The sequence below is a fragment of the Papio anubis genome, chromosome 10 (assembly GCF_008728515.1).
Source record: "Papio anubis isolate 15944 chromosome 10, Panubis1.0, whole genome shotgun sequence".
Classification (NCBI taxonomy): Eukaryota; Metazoa; Chordata; class Mammalia; order Primates; family Cercopithecidae; genus Papio; species Papio anubis.
In genome coordinates this window covers 89481777-89503077 of record NC_044985.1, presented here as the reverse complement: position 1 = coordinate 89503077, position 21301 = coordinate 89481777, and the positions used below count along the sequence as shown (strand labels likewise).

General features: G+C 39.6%; 1 protein-coding gene across 6 annotated transcripts in view; it reads right to left on the bottom strand.

The window, feature by feature from the left end:
- The window catches only part of PARD3B (par-3 family cell polarity regulator beta), a 1095492-nt gene that overhangs the window by 29093 nt on the left and 1045098 nt on the right, over positions 1-21301 (bottom strand). The window contains exons 23-24 of one of the 6 annotated variants that reach the window (XR_002516428.2): positions 2661-4445; positions 2314-2537 (exon numbers count right to left, since the gene is read on the bottom strand). The exons of 3 other annotated variants lie outside the window; for them this stretch is intronic. Coding sequence is in view for 2 of the 3 variants with exons in the window: in XM_021924390.2 (XP_021780082.1) it covers positions 4196-4445 (250 nt within the window). In the remaining variant the exon portion in view is untranslated. Of the gene's footprint in view, positions 1-2313; positions 4446-21301 lie in introns of those variants that run through there. 2 more of the 6 variants (XM_021924391.2, XM_021924390.2) reach the window with 2 other exon arrangements.

The window sequence follows — 21301 nt, the reverse complement described above, 5'->3', positions numbered from 1 at the left end:
CAGGACTTGCCTTCCTTGGAGGCCATGGTCAAGTGAAGCTGTGCTCTTGAGGAACGGACTTTGTCCTCTTTAGGCTCTGCTCCTGCCTGCTTCTCTCACTGACATTTCCCATCTGCCCCTACAGCTATTTAGGTTTGCAGTCCCTGACCCACGTGAATAAATCTTGCTCTCTAGATTTCCACATCATTGCGTTCAGTTTGCATCCTCTGCTAATAGGTGTATGCCATCCCAATTCCCCACTTTAAAGAGTGGAAGTGTCCTGGGAGGCAGACTAAAATTTCCATCACCTTACCTGGTTCACATTTACATCTTAAAAAATACATTATCCATAAATAACTCCCGGCAAGCGACCGCTGCAGTAGTGAGAAGGGACCTCGAATAGGAGCTCCGGACACTGGGTCATATCCCAGGAAGTTTCAGACAAGTCACCTGACTTTCTCAGGCCTTATCTTCAACTCTGTGAAACGAAGGCATCTGAGTAGGTGTCCTCCAATGAGTTGACAAGGGTTATAATTTCATGGCCCTGCCAGAAACCACACAGGCTCCAGGCCAAGATGACCTCAGCTCACGTTGCTGCCCTTCAGCCTGACCTCTGCAAGGGTGATCCTGACTGGGCCTCTTCACTTATCTGTGCCTTGGTTTCTCCATCTGTAAAGTAATATGTGCTTTTCTTCTCAAGAGTGGATGAAATGATATGGGTGAGAGCACACTGGAGGAAAGCTGGCATAAAATGAATCCACGATCTTATATTACTCTTGTGACTCTGAGGCTGCAACTAGGAAGGGAAACTTGCTCTGCCTAATGGGATTTCAGGATCAGAATTTGCAATCCCTATTGACAGCATTATGCAGATATTTCCACAGCCAACAAGGTCATACTGTGTCATTTCTACCCCACCTCTCGCCACCGTAACACTGGACCTCAGTTAAAGGGTAAATGCGTCCCACTGCAGAAAAGGGGGACTCTAATTTACCTCCTTGTTCCATGTTCCATGCGTTTTATGAGGAATGTATGTAGTTAACTGGTATCAGGTTGTTAAGCAATTTGATGAGGTGTGAACTAGCCTTTTAATTGTTTTATTTACAACATACTTATCCTTCACTAACATCCCATTGGGGAATTTTCTACTTAGCTAATTAATTTAAGTGTGGTTTAGTGAACTAAAATTTGGTAAAACCAGAAGCTGAAAAATACCCATCAAAATTTTAGCAGTCTTCGAGCCATTTGTAATTGTGGGACTCACTCAGTTGGGGTTTTAAAAAATACATCAACTACAACCAAAAGCTGAATTAAATAGTTAATTACCTTCACCACCATTTAAACAATAATAACATTGACAATCAAGGTGGGGAAAAATAACTAAATTTAAATCTACTTCTTGTTCTCTAGTATTTTTTCTGGTAGAAAGAAATGGCTTCTGGGGAACAATTCATTTGTCAGGGATAGGCAATCAGAACTGCTTTCAGAAATCAAATGCTTACTCTTAAGGAATAATGCTCTCCTTTTTCCTCTGTAGTTCTAAAACTGGATGGAGAAAACTTCTAATGTTATTCTGACTCAGAGGGCCATCTTACTCCTTGGTGACGGTGACAGCAATTAAAAAAAAAAAAAACCCAAATATAAAGTATATAAAAAAGGTATGGGCCACAATGTCTATCCAGGTTGCACCTAGCTGGGCAATGAGATGAAAGACAAAACACAGTGCATCAGTGCCATGGGGCATCTGCTGCAGGTGTGGCTTCTGACAAGGGGACTGCATTAAGGGAATCTTGAAGACAGAGTTTGGTTTGGGCATGTAGCTCAGAGGCCAAGACAAAGGTTCTTGATTTGGCCAGCTGTACTTGTTCCAGATGCCACTTCTTCCTGATCCTTTATTTCTGAATCAGATGCCCCTCCTATGAGCTAACTGAGTAATCATCTCAGAAATATATGTTATGATTGATTTAGATTTATGTGGTAAGATATATAAGATCAAGAAAAACCTTAAATATAACACAGGCATTATAGTTGCATGGGAAACATTCTGCCTCTATGGAGAATCAATAACCATTCTCTACGGAATCAATAACCATTTTATTTAGTCACCTGTTTTTTGGTGTGTCTCCAATGAACTGTGAGTTCTGTGATGGTAAGGACTATTACCGAGTTAACTCTCCAGTGCCTGGCTCATGGTAGGCACCCAATATAAAGTTTATTAGTGGATGTTCACTGGAGATTCCTGTTGTGGGAAAAAAGGGGTTTTCTTTTCTTTAAATGGGTACTCATTTGAGTTTTAGCCTCGTACCTTTCTCTCCCAGTGACTGGCATCTTGTTTGTCGCCTAATGACCAAGCTCCCAAGGCATACAGCAATTTCAATGAACCAGTCAACCTTGATGTTACGCTCAGTCCTCTATTGTAAACAAGAGCACTGGGCTCTGAGGCAAAACACCTGGGTTCAAGTTCCAGCTCTGCCATTGGCTTTGAATGAGAAATTTCTCTGTGTGTATTTGCTTCACTCAGAAGTGGGAATTATGATACTAACAAGCTCCTCGGCCTGCTGGGAGAAGATAAAATTAGGGAAATATGAAAAAACAAAGCCCTATTCAACTGTAAGACATCATCACTGGTAGGATTACTCCTCCACCTTTCTCTAGGTGTGACCATTAAATGAGATCCTAACCTTGAATCTTAACATCCATGGCTGGGGGTCTTCGTTCCCTGCTGGACCATCCGGATGCCAACAGAACCTTTGCCTTTGTCTTTTATGAGATTCTTTCTCAGGCTTTGCTCTCCTCTGCTTGTGAGGACATTGGATTTTTATCCAAACTGGACAGCTTCCTTTTCTTCAGTGACCTGAACCACCAGAGCTTCTCCCAGAGCTTCTCTTTTTATCTCATCTGACTGGGGCCCCTCAGGATTCCCTCCTTGTACGTCTGTGTTTAGGTTCCAGCCAACCTTGAGCTCAGCAATCCTGTCCATCAACACAGACCCTGCATCGAGCATCAAAAGATGAGACATCAGGGAGGTTAGGAGCAACGGTTCTGGGCTTCCAATGAATGAATCCTTCCTCAATAAGACAGTCTCAGTTTCCTCCTCTGTCAAATTGGGATAGTAATGGTTACTTGCTTCCACTGAGTAGCTAGGAGGGTTAAATAAGAAAGTCTGTAAAGCACTTAGCCCAGTGCATGGGTGTGATAAGTGACTGATAATGGTAGGCAGTTGTTGTTATTATTACTCCTGCCCCAACTTTTTATTTATTCTTGATTCCATAACTTCTCATGTGCTTTTCTCAGTCTTCCAAATATTCAAATATGTTTACAAGCTTATTTCTTCTCCAAAAATCTGCTTCCTCCAGATGGAAATGAAGCAAGTTATCACCACTTTCCCAAAATTCATGGACTATGTTCATTGAAAAAACTTATACAGAATACACTAAAATGTACACTCTCCCTAAACAGTTTTTTGTCTTGTCCTAGTTATATTCTAGATGTCTAATTGCTACTCCTTGGTGGGTCTACATTGATGTCACCTCTCAAATGCTGGATGACTTAGGCTTTGGACTGTTCACATTCTCAGGGAAAGACAAACACAATGACACAGGGAGCTCTACAGCGAGTGACAGATGCATCCCAACCCAGAGGAAATTGGACAGCAGCCAAGAGACCATCCTGATCGCAAAACAGACATAACTCTTGTCTCCCTTGTCTTTTTACTTTATATGGGATTATCTGATGAATCACTGGACTATATTTACTTGAGGAAGTGTTCTTGAAGCCTGTGGGTCAAATGACAAGGAGACCGGAAGTAGAGAGGGTTTGGTGTATTGGTCTGACAGATCATTTTTTAGGGATTTGGTACTCATCCTACTACTTGTGAATATGTGGCAACAGCTTCTGCTTTTCTCCTTCATCCTTGATCCTCTTCCTTTCTTCCCTTGTGATCCGAGTTGAGACAGTGGAAGAAAGTTGTTGTTTTTGCCAGTCTAGCATCTGTCCTACCTTATCCTGGTGACAGCCTTCTGTTCTTATAGGAATCATTCCAGGCCCACTCTCAGTCCATGTGGTTCAGGTGGAATGACTCCACGCTGGACTCCAGAGGGGCATGTGACCGGGGCCTGGACCATCAGAACGTCCCATCCCCTCGGGCACAGTGATTGTGTATGGTTAAAAACATACCCCAATAAAAGAGACGATCCTAGGACTTTGGTTGGAAATGTTAAAACGAGAGGATCCCTCTTTTGTGGAGTAGCTGAGAAGAGGGGAAGTAAGCCTGATGCTGTGGGCAGCCATCTTGCCACCATGCCGGAAGAGCGTGCCTGAGACCAAAGCCAACAATGAAGAAAACGTTCGAGAGATGGGGAGAAAGAAGCCAAGTGCCGACAGCCTTTTGAGATCCTGGGTAGCTGAACCTGAAGTCTGTCCTTGGAGTTTTCAATTCAGTCACATTTACCAATAGATTTCTTTTCCTGTATTGGATAAATCAAGTATCAGAATAATATGTAGAGAGAACAATAATGTTTACCTATTGTCCGTGGGTACATTCATGTGTTGGTATATTCATGCCAATAAGTATGAATGTAAGTACTAGAGGATAAAGTACTTAGAAAGAGCTAGTGGTCATTCACTTTGGAAACCATCTGCGGGGGGAATGTTTTGTTGTAGCTTATGCTTCTTCAGCTTGATATAGCTTTCAACATCTCCAGGGTGGAGAAAATGAAAAGCAAAAGACCTAGAAGAATTTCTCTTTCAGCTGTGATAAAGATGTTAGTGGACAGGGAAATAGGAGAGGCATGGAGTGTAGGAGGGTGCCTGATAGATTTTTGGTTCCTGACAAACTTCCTTTAGGCTCAGCTATCTGTGCCTATAACTAACTTTAATAACTACATATGCACTTACGTTAGTCTACTTCTGAGAAAGTGAATCATCCCTAACTGGAGTCCTCTAGCAATTCTCCAATAGGAGACAACATTGTGAGTGTGCAATTAATTTGCAATTAGTTGTATAAATATAAAACATGCCAAGATAGTTTTTGCCTGCTCAGATCCAAGGGAGTAAATAAAAAAGGAAGGTACAAAAATGACTCCCACTTTGCCCATCTCTTTCAGCCTGCTCCTCCTTCTAGACACAGAAACATGCACCTTGATTACTTCCTCATCTCTGTCTGCATCTCTCTATTTAGAGACAGCATTTGAGATGGGACTGGATCTGGAGCGAGGTCTGGAGAGCCTGACTTTGGTGAGATTATAATCTCATCTTGTGGCATACTGATTGGATAAAAAGAGTAATACGGCTCAGGATTTTATTGATTGATTGATTGATTGAGACAGGGTCTTGCCTTATCACCCAGGCTGCAGGGCAGTGGTGTGATCACAGCTTACTGCAGCCACCTCGACCTCCCAGGCTTAAGAGATCCTCCTATCTCAGCCTCCTAAGTAGCTGAGACCACAGACATGCACCAATATGCTCATTAATATTTGTATCTTTTGTAGCAGTGGGGTTTTGCCCTGTTACCCAGACTGGTCTGAAACTCCTGGATTCAAAGGATCCACCTGCCTCAGCCTCCCAAAGTGCTGGGATTACAGGCATGAGCCACCATGCCCAGATAGAGATGCTTATTTGAATGGCAGACTATTCTGTGGCCCAAGAATACGGAAATTTGTTTCTAAGGAGCAGCACAAAGCAGCCAGACTTGCTTGGGTTCTCTCCTGTGCTTTTGAAAGCCAGGGGATTGTGGAGATCCCTGAGAGTTGGAGTTTGCCAGGGAACAGCAAGGGCCATACCAATGGAAGATTTCCTAAGAACTCAAGCTCTACCATGACATGGACTAGCAAGTAAAGCCCAGATGAAGATGAGCTTTTATTTTCTTTAATTAAAAATCTTATTGAAGTATAATGCATATACAATAAATGTATCCATTTTAACTGTTCAGTTCCATGAGGTTTTACAAATGTACACACATCTGTACCACCACTAGCATCAAGGTTACAGGTGACTCTTAATTCCACTTTATTCACTGATTCCTTTTTTTTTTTTTTTTGCCACCTTTTAAAACTGAGCTTTCTATAACTCTACAGAAGACATGCAATGCACACACACATGCACGCACACAAAATCTCACACTTGAAAAAAAAAAACATTACTTGTCTGGAAAAACTCCAATCACTCATGTTTGATAAAAATTGCTGAATGTATTAAAAAAATTCAGGTCTGGATGAGTAACAAAAATAAGAAAATTGAGCTGTGGGAAGAATTTTCTGGGATAGATACAAAGTATTGAAAATTGAAACCTGGAAAATATGCCATGTCATCTCAATCACAATTTTCTATTGTTTTATGCATTTATGTTACAGGGAACCTTTTTTACGAGAAAAATACAAAGTACTAAAAAAGAATGTGCTTTCAATGAAATAATTTTCATGACTCAATTAGAAAATTCACAGAACAATACAAGTAGAATGTCCGCTTATTATGGTTGAAAACAGAGAGTTGTCTTTTCTGACACCTTCACAGTGAAATGTCTGGAAATTTTCTCCTCAGTTGTTTATTTCTTCCCGACTTTTTGCCTTTCCTTCTTGTTCTGCCTTAAATACTAGTTGAATGCCCACTGCATGCAGGTGCTAGGCAGAGGAGGCAGTGGTGAAAAGTCAAAGCCCGCCCTTAAGGCCCTCCCTGCCCTTTAGGAACGCACGGCCTTTGCTTTCCATGTTGTAAATCCACTCTCATTTTCATCCTGCTTCTAGAGTATCTGTTGCTGTCTCTGCAAAGTAGGGCTATAAATGGGAAGCTGGGAAAAGAGAAGGGGAAAGAAAATGGGAGGAAACAAAATAGCTCGGTAACTCTTTTCCATGTGATGAAGACTAGCAATTCTATTTATTTTCTCACCGTTTGTCAGGGGCAGAGTGCATGGTAGAAGAAGATTTTAAAACTCCAAATCAATAAAAAGCAAAAACCCAACTAAAATAGTCCAGTACCTGAGTGCTTGCCTTGAAATACAGCAGCTCTACCTACATTAGGGAAAGGGAAAGCCACAGAGAGAAGTTAAAGTCAATGCCAACACAATGAGGTACCAGAAGCTTTTAGTATTACTGCATTTCTTACATGTCAGGAATTTGGAGAAGAGTCTAAACTGTTTCTGATGGCCATGGTATTATTATTGAGAACATTAGAGCAGTGATTTATTAAATATGGATAGTACAATAGTCAACCATCAGATATAAATCTGATATATTCTAGTGCTGATTGTGGTCATTAAGAGTTTTAAGAATAGGCCTTCTGAATCCTTTTCCATTAAGTAGCTTCTTCATAAAAATGCTAAGAAGCAAAACCAAATCTACACCGCAAATATAATTGTGGCTTACAAAGAAATGGAAACAATTTGCCCCATGACCAGTGACTTCTGTGATTTTTCAAGATGCAATGATTCATTCAAATACCACATTAGTAGGTCTTCTGGTCAACTGTGCTTATCAATGTGGCTCTTAACACACGCCAATGTGAAGCTTACTTGTTAAGGCCAAAGGATGAAAGTGGATGTGTTGACATAGAGACTCTTTGCTCTTGGAAGAAAGACTCGAGAAATTCACAGTGCTAGTTGTTACAAGAAATTTGAAATGGACAAAGGGCAAAGCCTTATAACAGCCACCACATACTTGGTATCAATGTTTACAACTTGTGAAATATTAAAAAACAATAATAACCACAGGGATGTTTGGCCCAGATTGAAATTTTGCAGTGGCCTTTGTACAACAGAAAACTATTACACCATGCTAGTCTGTGTCAGTGCTAAATTGTCTCCAATAACTGGGCACCAAATACTAGGCAATGTGTCAAGTATAGGAAAATTGTGACTTAGAATGTGTGAAACTCTGAAACCCAAATAATTTTATCCGTATGCCAAATTCCTAAAGAAATTATATATATGTATATAAAATATATATAATATGTATATAATTTTGTATATCTTAAGGCTATGTATAAAGATGGTTAACAACAGGAAACAGAACATTTTCCACTGCCTTTTTAAAATAAAGGTCAGACCAGACCATATGGAATGAAATATCTGAGATGAAGAATATTCTCCAGTAATCTCTTCCCAACAGAACCCTTTCTGGATATTAGGTGACAAGACAGAAAATCATAATGGAATAATAGCCTTCCACATAAAAGAATTATGGTAAGTTGACATTAGGTTGAGCTGCAGTCCAGGCAAAATGAAAGGAGTTCTGAGCTGAGCCTGTCACAGAGTCTCTAAAGGAGGACAATCAGTATGTGTTTTCTGACTGTCTTCCTCATATTCGGCCTGCAGTAACTTGAACTGAGAATTGGCTTTTTATGGAGATTTATTACAATAGCATTGCCATTCAAGAATAGGCGGCTATCATCATCAATAAAGAGCAGACACAAAGGGACGTGAAGATCCAAGACAGAGAATTTGTCAAGATGGGTAAATCATGAACTAACTTATATTGCAAATACATACACACTGTGAAAGCCATCCCTCATTAGGAGAAAATCTTTTTTTCTGCCCTGGAAAAACCAAGTCAAGCTGCTGTGTTTTGAATTTCCTCCCATTGGCCTTCCGAAAGCTCAGAAACCAATGCCTGGACCGTTGGTTTACTGAGGATGTAGGCTGCTCTGATAAATGTAAGATGTGGGTTCCCGTGACCGCCAGACCTGCTGTGGCCGGAGAGCGGATACTTAGCATCCACAGTGCTGACAAGGCTTTCTTTCTGCAAGAGCCCACAAAGCTACTGAAATCCAGTTCAAAGCCCTTCCTGAAATGTGGCGGGGGGAGGAACAGCTGACTCCTGATTCCCCACCCTCAAAGCCCTAAAACCTGAAGAGCCAGGGCCTAAGTGTCCCCCACATTTCCTTTGGACATTGAAATCTGTGTAAGTGAACATGTTTCCATGTTCCACTTTGTTGTTTCAGCTGTTAGGAGAGCTGGGCATATCAATTACTCCCTGCCTGGAGAAGTGACCTGCACCAACAGCCCCTGCCACACAGCTGGCCTCCTTCCTCCCTAACTGCTCCCATTTAAATAAATGCCTGCCGATTCTTCCAGAGGCTACCATCCTGGCCTTCTCATCCCCACTTAAATGATTCATTAGGTTGGATTAACCCTTTAAAAACTACTATTTACCAAAGGGTCCCTGGGGATTCTCACATACTCCATCATTTTTAGCCATTATAAACAGCCGGCCCCAGCAGGGTGCAATCCACTTTAAGGTTACTCAGGTTGACAATGTGGGTTCTGTTAGCCCCAATTCACTTAAAAGCCCAAGACAGCATTTACTTTGTGGGACAGGGCATACACATTTTCATCTCCCAGCCTGTGCATTCCAAATATGCCTCTTGCCATAAACACCTAGGCAGGCATTCCACAAGAAAGATTAAACCGGAAAGGAGTGAGCAATCATTCCAAGGCTGTGGGGTTACGAAGGACCTATTTTCATGCCTCCACTACTCAGGCCTCCATTTTGGTTGGCGTCATTTTCTGCCCATAATCAGCGGGTGTGCACAATGAGTGGTGCCTGTCAAACGGCCATTTGTGGGCGCAATTAGACACCTGTGCCTTCAACAAGTTGCAAGCACCTAATTGTGTCTGCATGTAGCCACTTGTGGGTGCAATTATCCAGAAATCCAGGTGTGCCTGGTATTATGCACAATTTAAGGGGAAAAAAGTGTTTTCCAAAAAAGAAGGCTCAGGTTGAACATGTGCTCTTCAAACTTTCAGCAGGGTGGTTCAACAGGAGCTACCATCACCATATATAGATGGAGCCTCTTTGTCAGAGGGTCTACAGCAGTGCTGCCCCAAGAGAAAATAATGCAAGTCACATATAGCATTCATTTTATTTATTTTTGAGATAGAGTCTCTCGCTCTGTTGCCCAGGCTAGAGTGCGGTGGCGCAATCTTGGCTCACTGCAACCTCTGCCTCCTGGGTTCGAGTGATTCTCTCGCGTCAGCCTCCCGAGTAGATGGGATTACAGGTACGTGCCACCACACCAGGCTAATTTTTGTATTTTTAGTTGGGACGGGGTTTCACCATATTGGCTAGCCTGGTCTCAAACTCCTGACCTCAGGTGATCCGCCTGCCTTAGCCTCCTAAAGTGCTGGGATTGCAAGCATGAGCCACTGTGTCTGGCCTCACATATACAATTTAAAACTTTCCTGTATCCACATTCACAAGTAAAACTAATTTTAATAATTTATTTTACTTAACCCAATATATCCAAAATATGATAATGTCAACAAGTAATCCATATAAAAATAATTTATATTTAACATTCTTTTGCTTTTAGCATTAAGTCTTGGGACCTGGTGTGCATTTTACATTTAAAGTATATCATAATTCAGACACATTTAAATGTCTGATAGCCCCATGTTGTTGTGACTACCATATTGGAGTGCAGATCTACAAAGAATTATTTCCAGTTGTGATTAACTGCTTGTAATTTTTGACTTTGAAGCATTTTCCTAAATACTTCCAAAATCAAGTTTCCAAGACAAAATATTTGAAAATGCCCTGTAGTGTCTTAGGGTTGTCATGGGTAACATGGCTCTTTACTGTATAAATTCCCAGCAAAACGAAGGAGAATGTTTAAAATCTGCGCCTTCCTCTCTGTTTTACAATTTATAAGGAGCACATTGGGGCACTTTGGAAGTGACAGGCTTCCAAGGTTGTGTAGACAGAGTTAGAAGATGGGCCAGTAGAACTGGAGGTGAGGTGGAAGAGGGGGATGTAAGACAGGAAACGGAAGTAGATTAAAGATTGTAGCAGACCTCCGTAGTATCCTTTGCTATATATCAAAATGGTTGTTCCAATTTGTCCAAATGAGTATGGTTTTAAGATCATTTTACAAAAGGTATGATTCGTGTTGGTTGCATTTGGGACTATTGAATTAAAATTTGGCAAGAAACGCTTCAACTGTGAAATAAATAATGGAACCTTACATGATAGGGATGTGGTGAGGATTAAATGAGTGAATACACATAACATACTTAGAACAGGGCCTAGCACGCAACGAGCAGTCAGTGACTATTAGCTGCTTTCATCCTCGTCACCACCACCATCATGATGTCTATTCTCAAGCTAATCCAGAATAGTATGTGCACCTCTCTCTCTCTCTCTCTCTCTCTCTCTCTCTCACACACACACACACACACACACACACACACACACACAGCTTAGGAGGAGAGAGATGACTAACTTCTTTGCATATGATTTCCAGCATTTCCTAATTCCTTCTGTCATCATTGCCATGCACTCAGATCAGTTCTCTGAGTTCAAAGAGCAAATGTGAACAGCTCTGATTCTCCCATCCATTCTTAGCAGACTTTCAAGCTGATAACACAGGCAGTGCCTGAGTACTTGTTAAATGAAGGCTCAAAACCACTTGCTATGCTCTAATTTTCATTTCACAAAAGAATCCATGGAGAGCACATACTGTGCATTTTCTGTCCTGGATCAAGAACAACCAGAATCTCCCTGAATCAAGAACAACCAGTTCCATATACATTTGTAACAATTAACTTATATTTCTATACAATTAGGTTATATATTTACACCCTTCCCCCCACCCGCCACAAGCACCCATTCCCTACTACTCTGAGAATGGCCAGTTCAACGACCGAGCTGTCCTGAATTCGGTGCCCTTTACCCCAGCTGTCACAGGGAACTGCAGGCTCAGATATCTCTTCCTCATCCCTTCTTTTTTTCCCTCACCTGCATCAGTTGGCAAGGGAATTGAGCATGCTGCTTCCCTACGAGCGTCGACATAAACTCCTCAGTTACTTTATCAGAGGCAAAGCCACCTCCTTTACTAGCTCCCAATCTCCTTTCCCTGCCTCTCTCACTCCTCCCTAGACACGTAGGGAAAAAAAACAACAAAAAAACCCTTCCTTGTTGCTCTTAGTTCCACTTGTTCTGTGTTTCATTGCCAAAAATAGTTGAGGAAAAGAGAATAATCTAGTCTAGAGAATTTAAAAAAATCCCCAAAGGAATCAAAGTCATCAACATGGAGAGTGGCCAGATGCCTCCTTGAGAACCTCAAACACAGCTTCCAGCTACTTCCTCATCCTTCTCTGATTGAACCTGCTTTTTCTCAAGCACAATTATTAAAATAGATGAAACATGATTACTTAATTTTATTTTTTTCTGCTTTAATTACCAGCATTGTAATGGTATTCTTAAAAGTACTGTTTCTTCATTCTGTTTCCGTTCATTACTTCTCATCTTTTATGAGACTCTAGTGTGTAAAGGCAAGACGATAGGAATGATCCAGAGTCTCTTAGCTGCAGAGAATGCCCACACCAGGGCAGGTGTGTCAGCCGAAGTCCCACAGCAACCATATTTGTAAGCCGATTTTCACATGGACAGCACTTCACTTACATGAGCTAAGTAGATTTGTGCTTGTCTGGCAATCTGCTCACTGCATAGTGCATCATTTCTACAGGAAATGCACCCCAAGTTCTAGGCCAGCTGGTGTAGACACACAGGCTGTAGAAACAGCCCGTGTGAGATGGAAGACCGATTGCATGAGGGATGGATTTGGGTTGGCTAACGCATGCCTTCTCATCTAGTCATTTCCAAGTGCCAACCAGAAATGAAGATAGCAGGACCAAGCTCCCCATCTGGGAGCCAAGTTGCTGCCAGGCTGTGTGGACCATCTCTAAACCCATCCACAAATGTTGCCACAGAGGCGATAACCTTCATGTGCCTGAAAACTGGACTTATGCCTACTTCTACCATCTTTTTATTCTAAGAAAATAATTAAAGTTTTTAGATGGTTTAGGTATCTTTTTTAAAAATTTAATTTTTGGTTTTTATGGGCACATAGGAGGTGTATCTATTTACAGGGTGCATGTGATGTTTGGGTACAGACATACAATGTGTAACGATCGCATCAGGGTAACTGAGGCATCCACCACCTCTGCATTTATCATTCCTTTGTGTTAGGAACATTCCAATTCCACTGTTTTAGTTATTTAAAAATAGATAATAAATTATTGACTGTAGTTACCCTGGTGTGCTATCACATACTAGATCTTATTTATTTTATGTTTCTGCATCCTTGTGCACCATGTGGAATATTATTCAGCCATAAAAAGAATAAGATCCTGTCTCATATATATATCTATATACACACACACACACACACATATATGAGACAGGATACAATGTCATATATATATGTGTGTATGTGTATATATATACACACACATATACACACATATGACAGGATATAAATGACAGGTGATATATATATATATATCACCCCCCACTCCACATTCTCTTTATCCATTTGTTTGTTGATAGACACTTAGGTAGATTCCAAATCTTGGCTATTGTGAACAGTGCTGGAAGAAACGTGGGAGGGCAGATATCTCTTTGATATACCAAAGAGATATACCAATTCCCTTTCTTTTGGGTATAAATGCTTAGGTATCTTAATGAAAGCATTAGTTAATGCTTAATCTTATTCAAATACTTGCAATATGAGCATTTTCTCATTAAAGATACATATTCCCAAAAGTATCCTGGCATTTTATACTCGGATTGCAGTCAAAACTTACTTTATATTGCAAGTCACTGTCACTATGAAGTAGAATAATTTATAGTGAAATTTCTCATGATAGTTCTAAAGAAGGCTATTCTAATTATTTCATCAAGGAGAGTAGCTTTTTTTCCAAGGCATTTTAGTGTCTCGTGCCTTCCCATGACTCACCAAGTGAAGAATGCAACAACCATCGGTAGAATGGTTGAAACAGAGGAAGGTTTTCAATCTCCCTTATATGACTATCATTAAGAGATCCATTCATGTTTCCAAGTTCAATCCTTTGTGATTAATTCTTTTAAAACCTCCAGTCATATAGAGTGAGACATATAAAGCACCTTTTTTAAGGCTCTGAAACTTACTCCTTGAATTTTTGTATAGTTAAAAAATAGGTAATAGCATAGCTTTTGGTGCAGATGGGAGACAGCAAGTTGTTGATGTGTGTTCTCAGCCCGCCCTCCGGTCATGGACACTCAGTCCCAGCCATGAAGCAATATCAACATGCCCTCCTGTTACAGTGTCACCACTCACATGTCATTCCCATTATTACAGATGTCAAGGAAGAGACTGGAGAAGCCCATTTTATTATGAGCATGAATGATAGCGAGAGATAGGACCTTCCAGGGGCACTCTGCTGAAATGGGTGATTCAGAGATACTGTGCGTCATACTTGAAAAAAGACCTAAATTTATTACATTTAATGTTTAATATAAATCACCAAACCTGAATGTGTTATAAAAATGAGCTAAAATGCTGCTTAACAGACATTATTAAAGAGTCTTAAGTATGGAGCCATTTCTAATTGGTAAAAGTTCACAGATGAACACTTCTTGCAAGTACTCATTTTTAAGAAATATTTCTTCCAGTAAGAAGGCCCTTATTTCAGTGTGAGATATAGTCCAGGGGACAAATCTCTTTATGGAAGTATCATCTTTAAGTTCACAGAAGGAATGTCAGTGAAATCTATGACTTAAACTTCGTTCCCCCCTTACTTAAATGTGAGAAAAAATCAAGTTTAAAAATAATTAAGAATATAATGATAAACAGTCCGAGGTAGAGTGCTTGGAATAAAACTGCTGTATAAGGCAATACATGTCAAGAGCCAACTGGCCATTATTACTGCCCCCAAAATTGAAAAAAAATAGTGCAGAAAATTATGCTGTTTTTAAAATCCTGATTAAAGGATATAAATATGGGTAGTTGAAATTAATCTGTGAAAGAATATACTGTCATTTCAATTAGAGAAAAGGGAATCCTTCTTTAACTGTCACCCCTCAACAAAGGCACCACCTTAAATCAGGCAAGGTTGGCCTCCAAAATGGGACGAGTGCAGTAAACCAATTTTCAGCCACAAAATGTGATTTGCAAAATTGGTTTGAAGTAGTGCTGGCTGGATACCACCTCTGCTGGGGAGTGAAATTAAAACTGTCATCCATTCACACAAAGTCCCAATAGCTTGGCGGCCGCTGGTGTGTGCTGGTTCATAACCACAGCTGCCTTCCCTGTCGGCACAGACACCCCTTTGGGGACTCTGCTCCTTCACTTTGTTTATTAGAATTCTCAAACTGATACTGGAAAGGTACCTCTGGATCACAGGGGAGACCTCATCTCTGAGGATGAGGATGAGAATGAGAGAGCCAGGAAAAGTTGATGATGCCACAATAGCCTTTTTTCTTCCTTAAATGGGCCACTCAGGGTTTTCTATTAATTCTTTAACTTGGACATACCTCACACCTCCACCCCACTCCATTTTGATTTTCAAAATACAGGTGCTCAACCATTCTCATTTCTTTTTTGAAAACAGACTTCAGGGCACACAAAAATAGACAATTAGAATGCTAGGAAGATAAATATATTTTCTTACAGCTTCAAAAATTTGTTTTATGGGAATATTTACATTTTTACGTTTTGCTCTTTAGTTCATTGTGTTATGTGTTCTTACACTGGATACACTTTATTATAACATAGCTCATTATAATCATTTTTTGAAAACACATATTTACCAAATACCTACTATCTAACTAGGTACTGCAGAGAATGCAGAAGAGGTTTCAAGAGATGGCCCTTATTCTTTCTGGTTGGGAAAAGCTTATTTTTTTCTGATTGGGAAGATGAGTTTAAAATGCATTGAAAAAACAGAAAAAGTAAGATAATTTGACAGGATGTGTCAATGCAAGAATCTATATAATAGATAGATTTTGACTTTGTACAGTTAAATCACTAATTGTTATGTGATAGTAAAATCTGGATATAACATGGTCAGCTTGAAAGGTTGGCTTTGGGTCAATCCATTTTTACACCACCAACACCTTGATACCATTTTTTCTCATGATTCTATTTTATCATTCATTCTTAGATTCTGGCTTATATTTCTTTATCTTGCAAGGATACATGTTTTATTTATGTTTCATAGTAGACATACCTTCATCTGCTTGTGTACTTTGCCAATAATTTAACTATAGCTTTCTGTATGGGTGCCAAGATGATTATAGGGTTATAGATGTGACTGTTGTAACTTCTTAAATGTCACAAACATGTGCAAGAGAATGGTCTTTCTTTTTTGGGGAGGATCTTGTTCTTTAGACATGCATGGTCATAGTATTGACAATGGATATAAAACTCTTGCTTTGGATGACATGATATTAAGGAAACTCTAGTTACCACATTGTTATTTGGAATGGACACACAGAAGCTTGCCTGATCTAATGCACTGGTAACACTGTCGATGTAAAGAGAGGATGGTGAGAGGAGTGGAGTCTGTGAGGAAATCAATTCCTGGGGCAGATGTTGCAGCTTATCAGTGGAAGAGTGGCTGCTCAGGGGCCAATGAGCAGGGCCCTTGTGAATATCCCTGGCGAGAGACAGGCTACAAGTAGCTAAAGAGTGGATACACATTGATACAGAGCCAATCCAGTGAGGTGACCTCTACATTTACTCCACCAAAGCAGAAAACTTAGGTATATGCCTGCAGCCTAAACTGCTTTCTGCTTTCTATCAGCATTATTCTTATCAATGTTCCGGAAATAAATGTTATAGAAGAGTTCATAAAATACGGAAACAACTTTCTTTGGAAAGCAATGGGTAGTTCTGAATCAATCCACAAGGCAGGCCAAATACTCAGGAAGTTACTTCGGTAGCTTTAAAAACCAACTGCATTGAACCATCTGACGAGAGCAGGGAGACTTGAACACTCTTGGAGACACTGTTATTGTAAGTGAAGATCCCTTTAAAAAATTATTCCCACTGTGTTTGTCATCACAGGAAAAGAAACATTGCAAGCATAATTCATTTTTTTTTTTTTTTCTTTTGAGACAGAGTCTTGATCTGTCACCCAGGCTGGAGTGCAGTGGTGCAATCTCGGCTCACTGCAAGCTCCACCTCCTGGGTTCACGCCATTCTCCTGCCTCAGCCTCCCGAGTAGCTGGGACTACAGGCGCCCGCCATCACGCCCGGCTAATTTTTTGTATTTTCAGTAGAGACGGGGTTTCACTATGTTAGCCAGGATGGTCTCCATCTCCTGACCTCGTGATCCGCCTGCCTCGGCCTCCGAAAGTGCTGGGATTACAGGCGTGAGCCACCGTGCCCGGCCTGCATAATTCATTTTTAAGCTATCCTTGAGAAATAATTAAATACATGTTACCCATTTACTCTTTTAGTCTTTGCTTTTTATTTTTTTGTTCTGTAGTTTGGCCCATATGGGATCTGAATCTAAAATCCATGTACGTTTGCTTTCTCTTTTATAATTCACCTATCACCCATGGTGCATCAAATCCTCTGAATTATTTAAAATATTTTCCCATTTCCTACCACATTTTTAAGGTTAAAAAATGAAGAAAAATATTTTCCTCAAGCACTTGCTTCTCTTGACCCTGATGGACATTGTTTTCATTTGGTTGGTTTTTGAAATAGCAGACAGGATACTAAAAAATGTACTGAAGTCCTAGTTAATGCACTAAGACAAGAAAAAAAAAATAGAAGGTTTACAGATAGGAAAGAAAAAATAAACTCTTCATTTGCAGGTGACATGATCAGATGATGACATGTCATGATCATCTGATCATCTAACATGATCAGATGATCAGTTCTTCCAGATAGGTAGAAAATCTGGAAGAACTGGTAAAACCCTCCTGGAACTAATAAGCAATTATAGCAAGGTTCCAGAAGACAAAATTAATATACAAAAGTCAATCACTTTCATATATACCAGTAATGAACAAGCGAAATTAAAATTAGAAACACAATACCATTTATATTAGCAGCCCTCAAAAATGAAATACTTAGGTATAAAGCTAACAAAATATTTATAACATCTAAGGAAAATTATGACATTCTGATGAAAGAAATCAAAGAAGACCTAAATAAATGGAGAGACATTCCATGTTTATGGATGGAAGACTCAATACTCTTAAGATGTTAGTTCTTCCCAAGTTGATCTACAGATTCAATGCAATCCCAATCAAAAACAGAGAAAGTCTTTTTTGGATATTTACAAACTGATTCTAAAGTTTATATGCAGAGGGAAAGACCAAGAAGAGTAAACCAAATATTGAAGGAGAAGAATAAACTTAGAGAACTGATAATAGCCAACTTTAAGATTTACCATATAGCAACACTAATCATGACACTGTGGTATTGGTGAAAGAATAGACAAATAGATCAATGGAACAGAATAGGAAGTCCGGAAGTAGACCTATTTTAGTACAGTCAACTGACCTTTGACAAAGCACCAAAGGCAATACAATGGAGAAGAGACCGTCTTTTCAACAAATGGTGCTGGAACAACTGGACATCCACATGCAAAAAATGAATCTAGACATAGATCTTATGCCCTTCACAAAAATTAACTCAAAATGACTCACGGATCTAAATTTAAAATGTGAAACCATAAAACTCCTAGAAGATAAAATAGGAGAAAACCTAGATGACCTTGGGTATGGTGATGACTTTTTAGATACATCAAAGTCACAAGCCATGAAAAAAATAAGCCGAACTTCATTAAAATTAAAAACTTCTGCAAAAGACAGTGAAAAGAGAATGAAAAAAGAAGCCACCAATTGGCAGAAAATATTTGCAAAAGACACATCTGTTAAAGGCCTGTTATCAAAATATACATAGAATGTGAAAACTCACCAGGAAGAAAACAAACTCAACTACAAAATGGGCCAAAGACCTTAACAGACACCTCATCAAAGAAGATTGGCAAATAAGTATATGAAAAGGTACTCCACATCATATGTCATCAAGGAAATGCAAATTAAAACAACAATGAAATACTACTACACACCTATTAGGATGGCCACAATTAGAAATACTGACAACACCAAATGCTGACAAGGATGTGGAGCAACAGGAACTCCCACTCATTGCTTGTGGGAATTCAGAATGGTACAGCCACTTTGGAAGATAGTTTGGTGCTTTCCTGCAAAACTAAACATTGTCTTGCCACTTGATCCAGCAATCATGTTCCTTGGTATTTACCCAAAGGAGCTGAAAACTTATGTTCACAAAAAAACCTGCCCATAGATGTTTACAGCATCTTTATTCATAATGGTCAAAACCTGGAGGCAACCAAGATGTCCTTTAGTAGGTGAATGAATCAACTGTGCTACAACCAAACACTGCAATATTATTCAGCCTTAGAAAGAAATGAGCTATCAAGCCATGAAAAAGCATGGAGGAAACTTAAATGCGTATTATAAAGTGAAAGAAGCCAATCTGAAAAGGCTACATACTGTGTGATTCCAATTACATGACATTCTAAAAGTCAGAACTATGAAGACAGCAAAAAGATCAATGGTTGCTAGGGGTAACAGTATGGAGTGGGGTATAATTAGGAAGAGCACGTAAGACTTTTAGGGCAGTAAAAATACTTTGCATGATACTATAATGATATATACATGTCATACACTTGTCCAAACCCAAAGAATGAATAACACCAAGAGAGAGACCTACTGTAAACTATGGGCTTTGGGTGATTATGATGTGTCAATGCAGGGTCATCAGATGTAACAGTTCTACCACTGTGGTGGGGAATGTTGGTAATGAGGGAAGTGATGCATGTGTTGTGGGAGGTTTATGAGACATCTCTGCACCTTCCTCTAAAATTTGGTGTGAACCTGAAACTGCTCTAAAAACAGTGTGTATGTATGTGTATCTATGTATATTGTATCTATACGATATATATGTGTGTGTATAATGCATATATCTTACATAAACATATCTTTTATATATATAGTGTTCGTGTGTGTGTATATATATATTTACATGTGTATATAATGTATCTTGATGTGGATCATGCCTTGCTCTGCTAGAACAATGGCTTTCTCTCTTCATCCAGTAAGGGAGCTTATGAGATGGGTCCTTGATAAACGAGATGATGAACCTTTCTGCGGAGGACAGATGAAGCCACAGCTTGTAGGCTTCTAGTCTGTAAATTCTGTCTTTGGTGTGACTTCTTTTTTTTTTTTAACTCCTCAGTGACTTCCCCACTGCAGCTTCTGTAAGTTCCCATGTCTCCTTACCTTCTTGCCCCATCTCCTTATCAACACAGAAAAGAATAAGATATTCTCACATGCATCTTAGCCCAGGAATTCTCATTTTTAAACTCTTTAACTGTGAAGGGAAGGGCTTCGTCTCCTGCTAAATGTTCAGGTAGCATGTTAAAATGATGTGAAGTTGCCCCTCCGTTGGAGTGCTAAGTCAGTGAGTCTTTATTGATTCCTCTAAATGGTAGAAAATGGGGGTTTTACTGCTAGAAAGGACACAAACAAGCACTGTTGGCATAGATCTTTCTGGAATTATTCTAGAGGAGCCATTGTCACTATGGTGTATGGTGGAAACCTGTTAACAAACATGTCCAGCTACAGCCTGTGGATAACAATGCTTACATGGGCATAGCCGCATAGATGGCGTGGCATGGATGGCATAGTTCATGGCCATCTACCTGGAAATCTCTTCCTGAAACCATGATGCAACTGGCACCAGGATGACATCTTGACTTGCAAATCATATTAAGTGACATGTTTTGTCTTGTTCGTTGTCCGCCTGTGGTAAATTATGTTTAAGCAATCTACAAACTTTCCACCCTTTTAATTTGATGCTTTTCACATTCCTGAAGAATGAGGTTCTCACCAGGAAGTTGCCACAAGGTTACTAGTTTCGTAAACTTTGATTTCAATGTTCTTTCTAAAAATGACTTTTGCTGCACGTAGTATATAAAATTGTAATTGTGGTTTCTAAAATTTTGAAATAAGTGTTTTATCTTTAAGGACATTTTTGCTATTCTGTGGTGAAGCTGTCAACACCTTTTAATACATAAGAATTTCTTCTTTTTCCTCCAATATATAATTTCTTCCATATTTTCAGATACTGACATCATCTAAGTCAATTTATTGGCACGTTTCACCCCATACCACAGAGAGAAGTCACGGTATGGATTTTAAGTGCTGACAGAGAAAGAACTGTTAACTTGTCTAGTCTGCAACCTGTGCAGTTTTCTACTTCTCACATAGAGTATAAATTTCCTGATATTCGTATCAATGATCGATGTTTTATTAACTATAGAAATTCCTTGTAAAAAAAAAAGTTGGCTTTTTAAGAGATGACTATTTCCAGTTTGTTTCCCATCAATTTAATACTCCTAATGGTGATCAATGCTAGAACCTCAGTCTGGAGACATCTGCATCTTTGAAATCCTTTCCATTGGCACAAAAACCAAACAAAGCAAAATACTATTCCAGGGATTTAGTTTAAATTCTAGGAATTA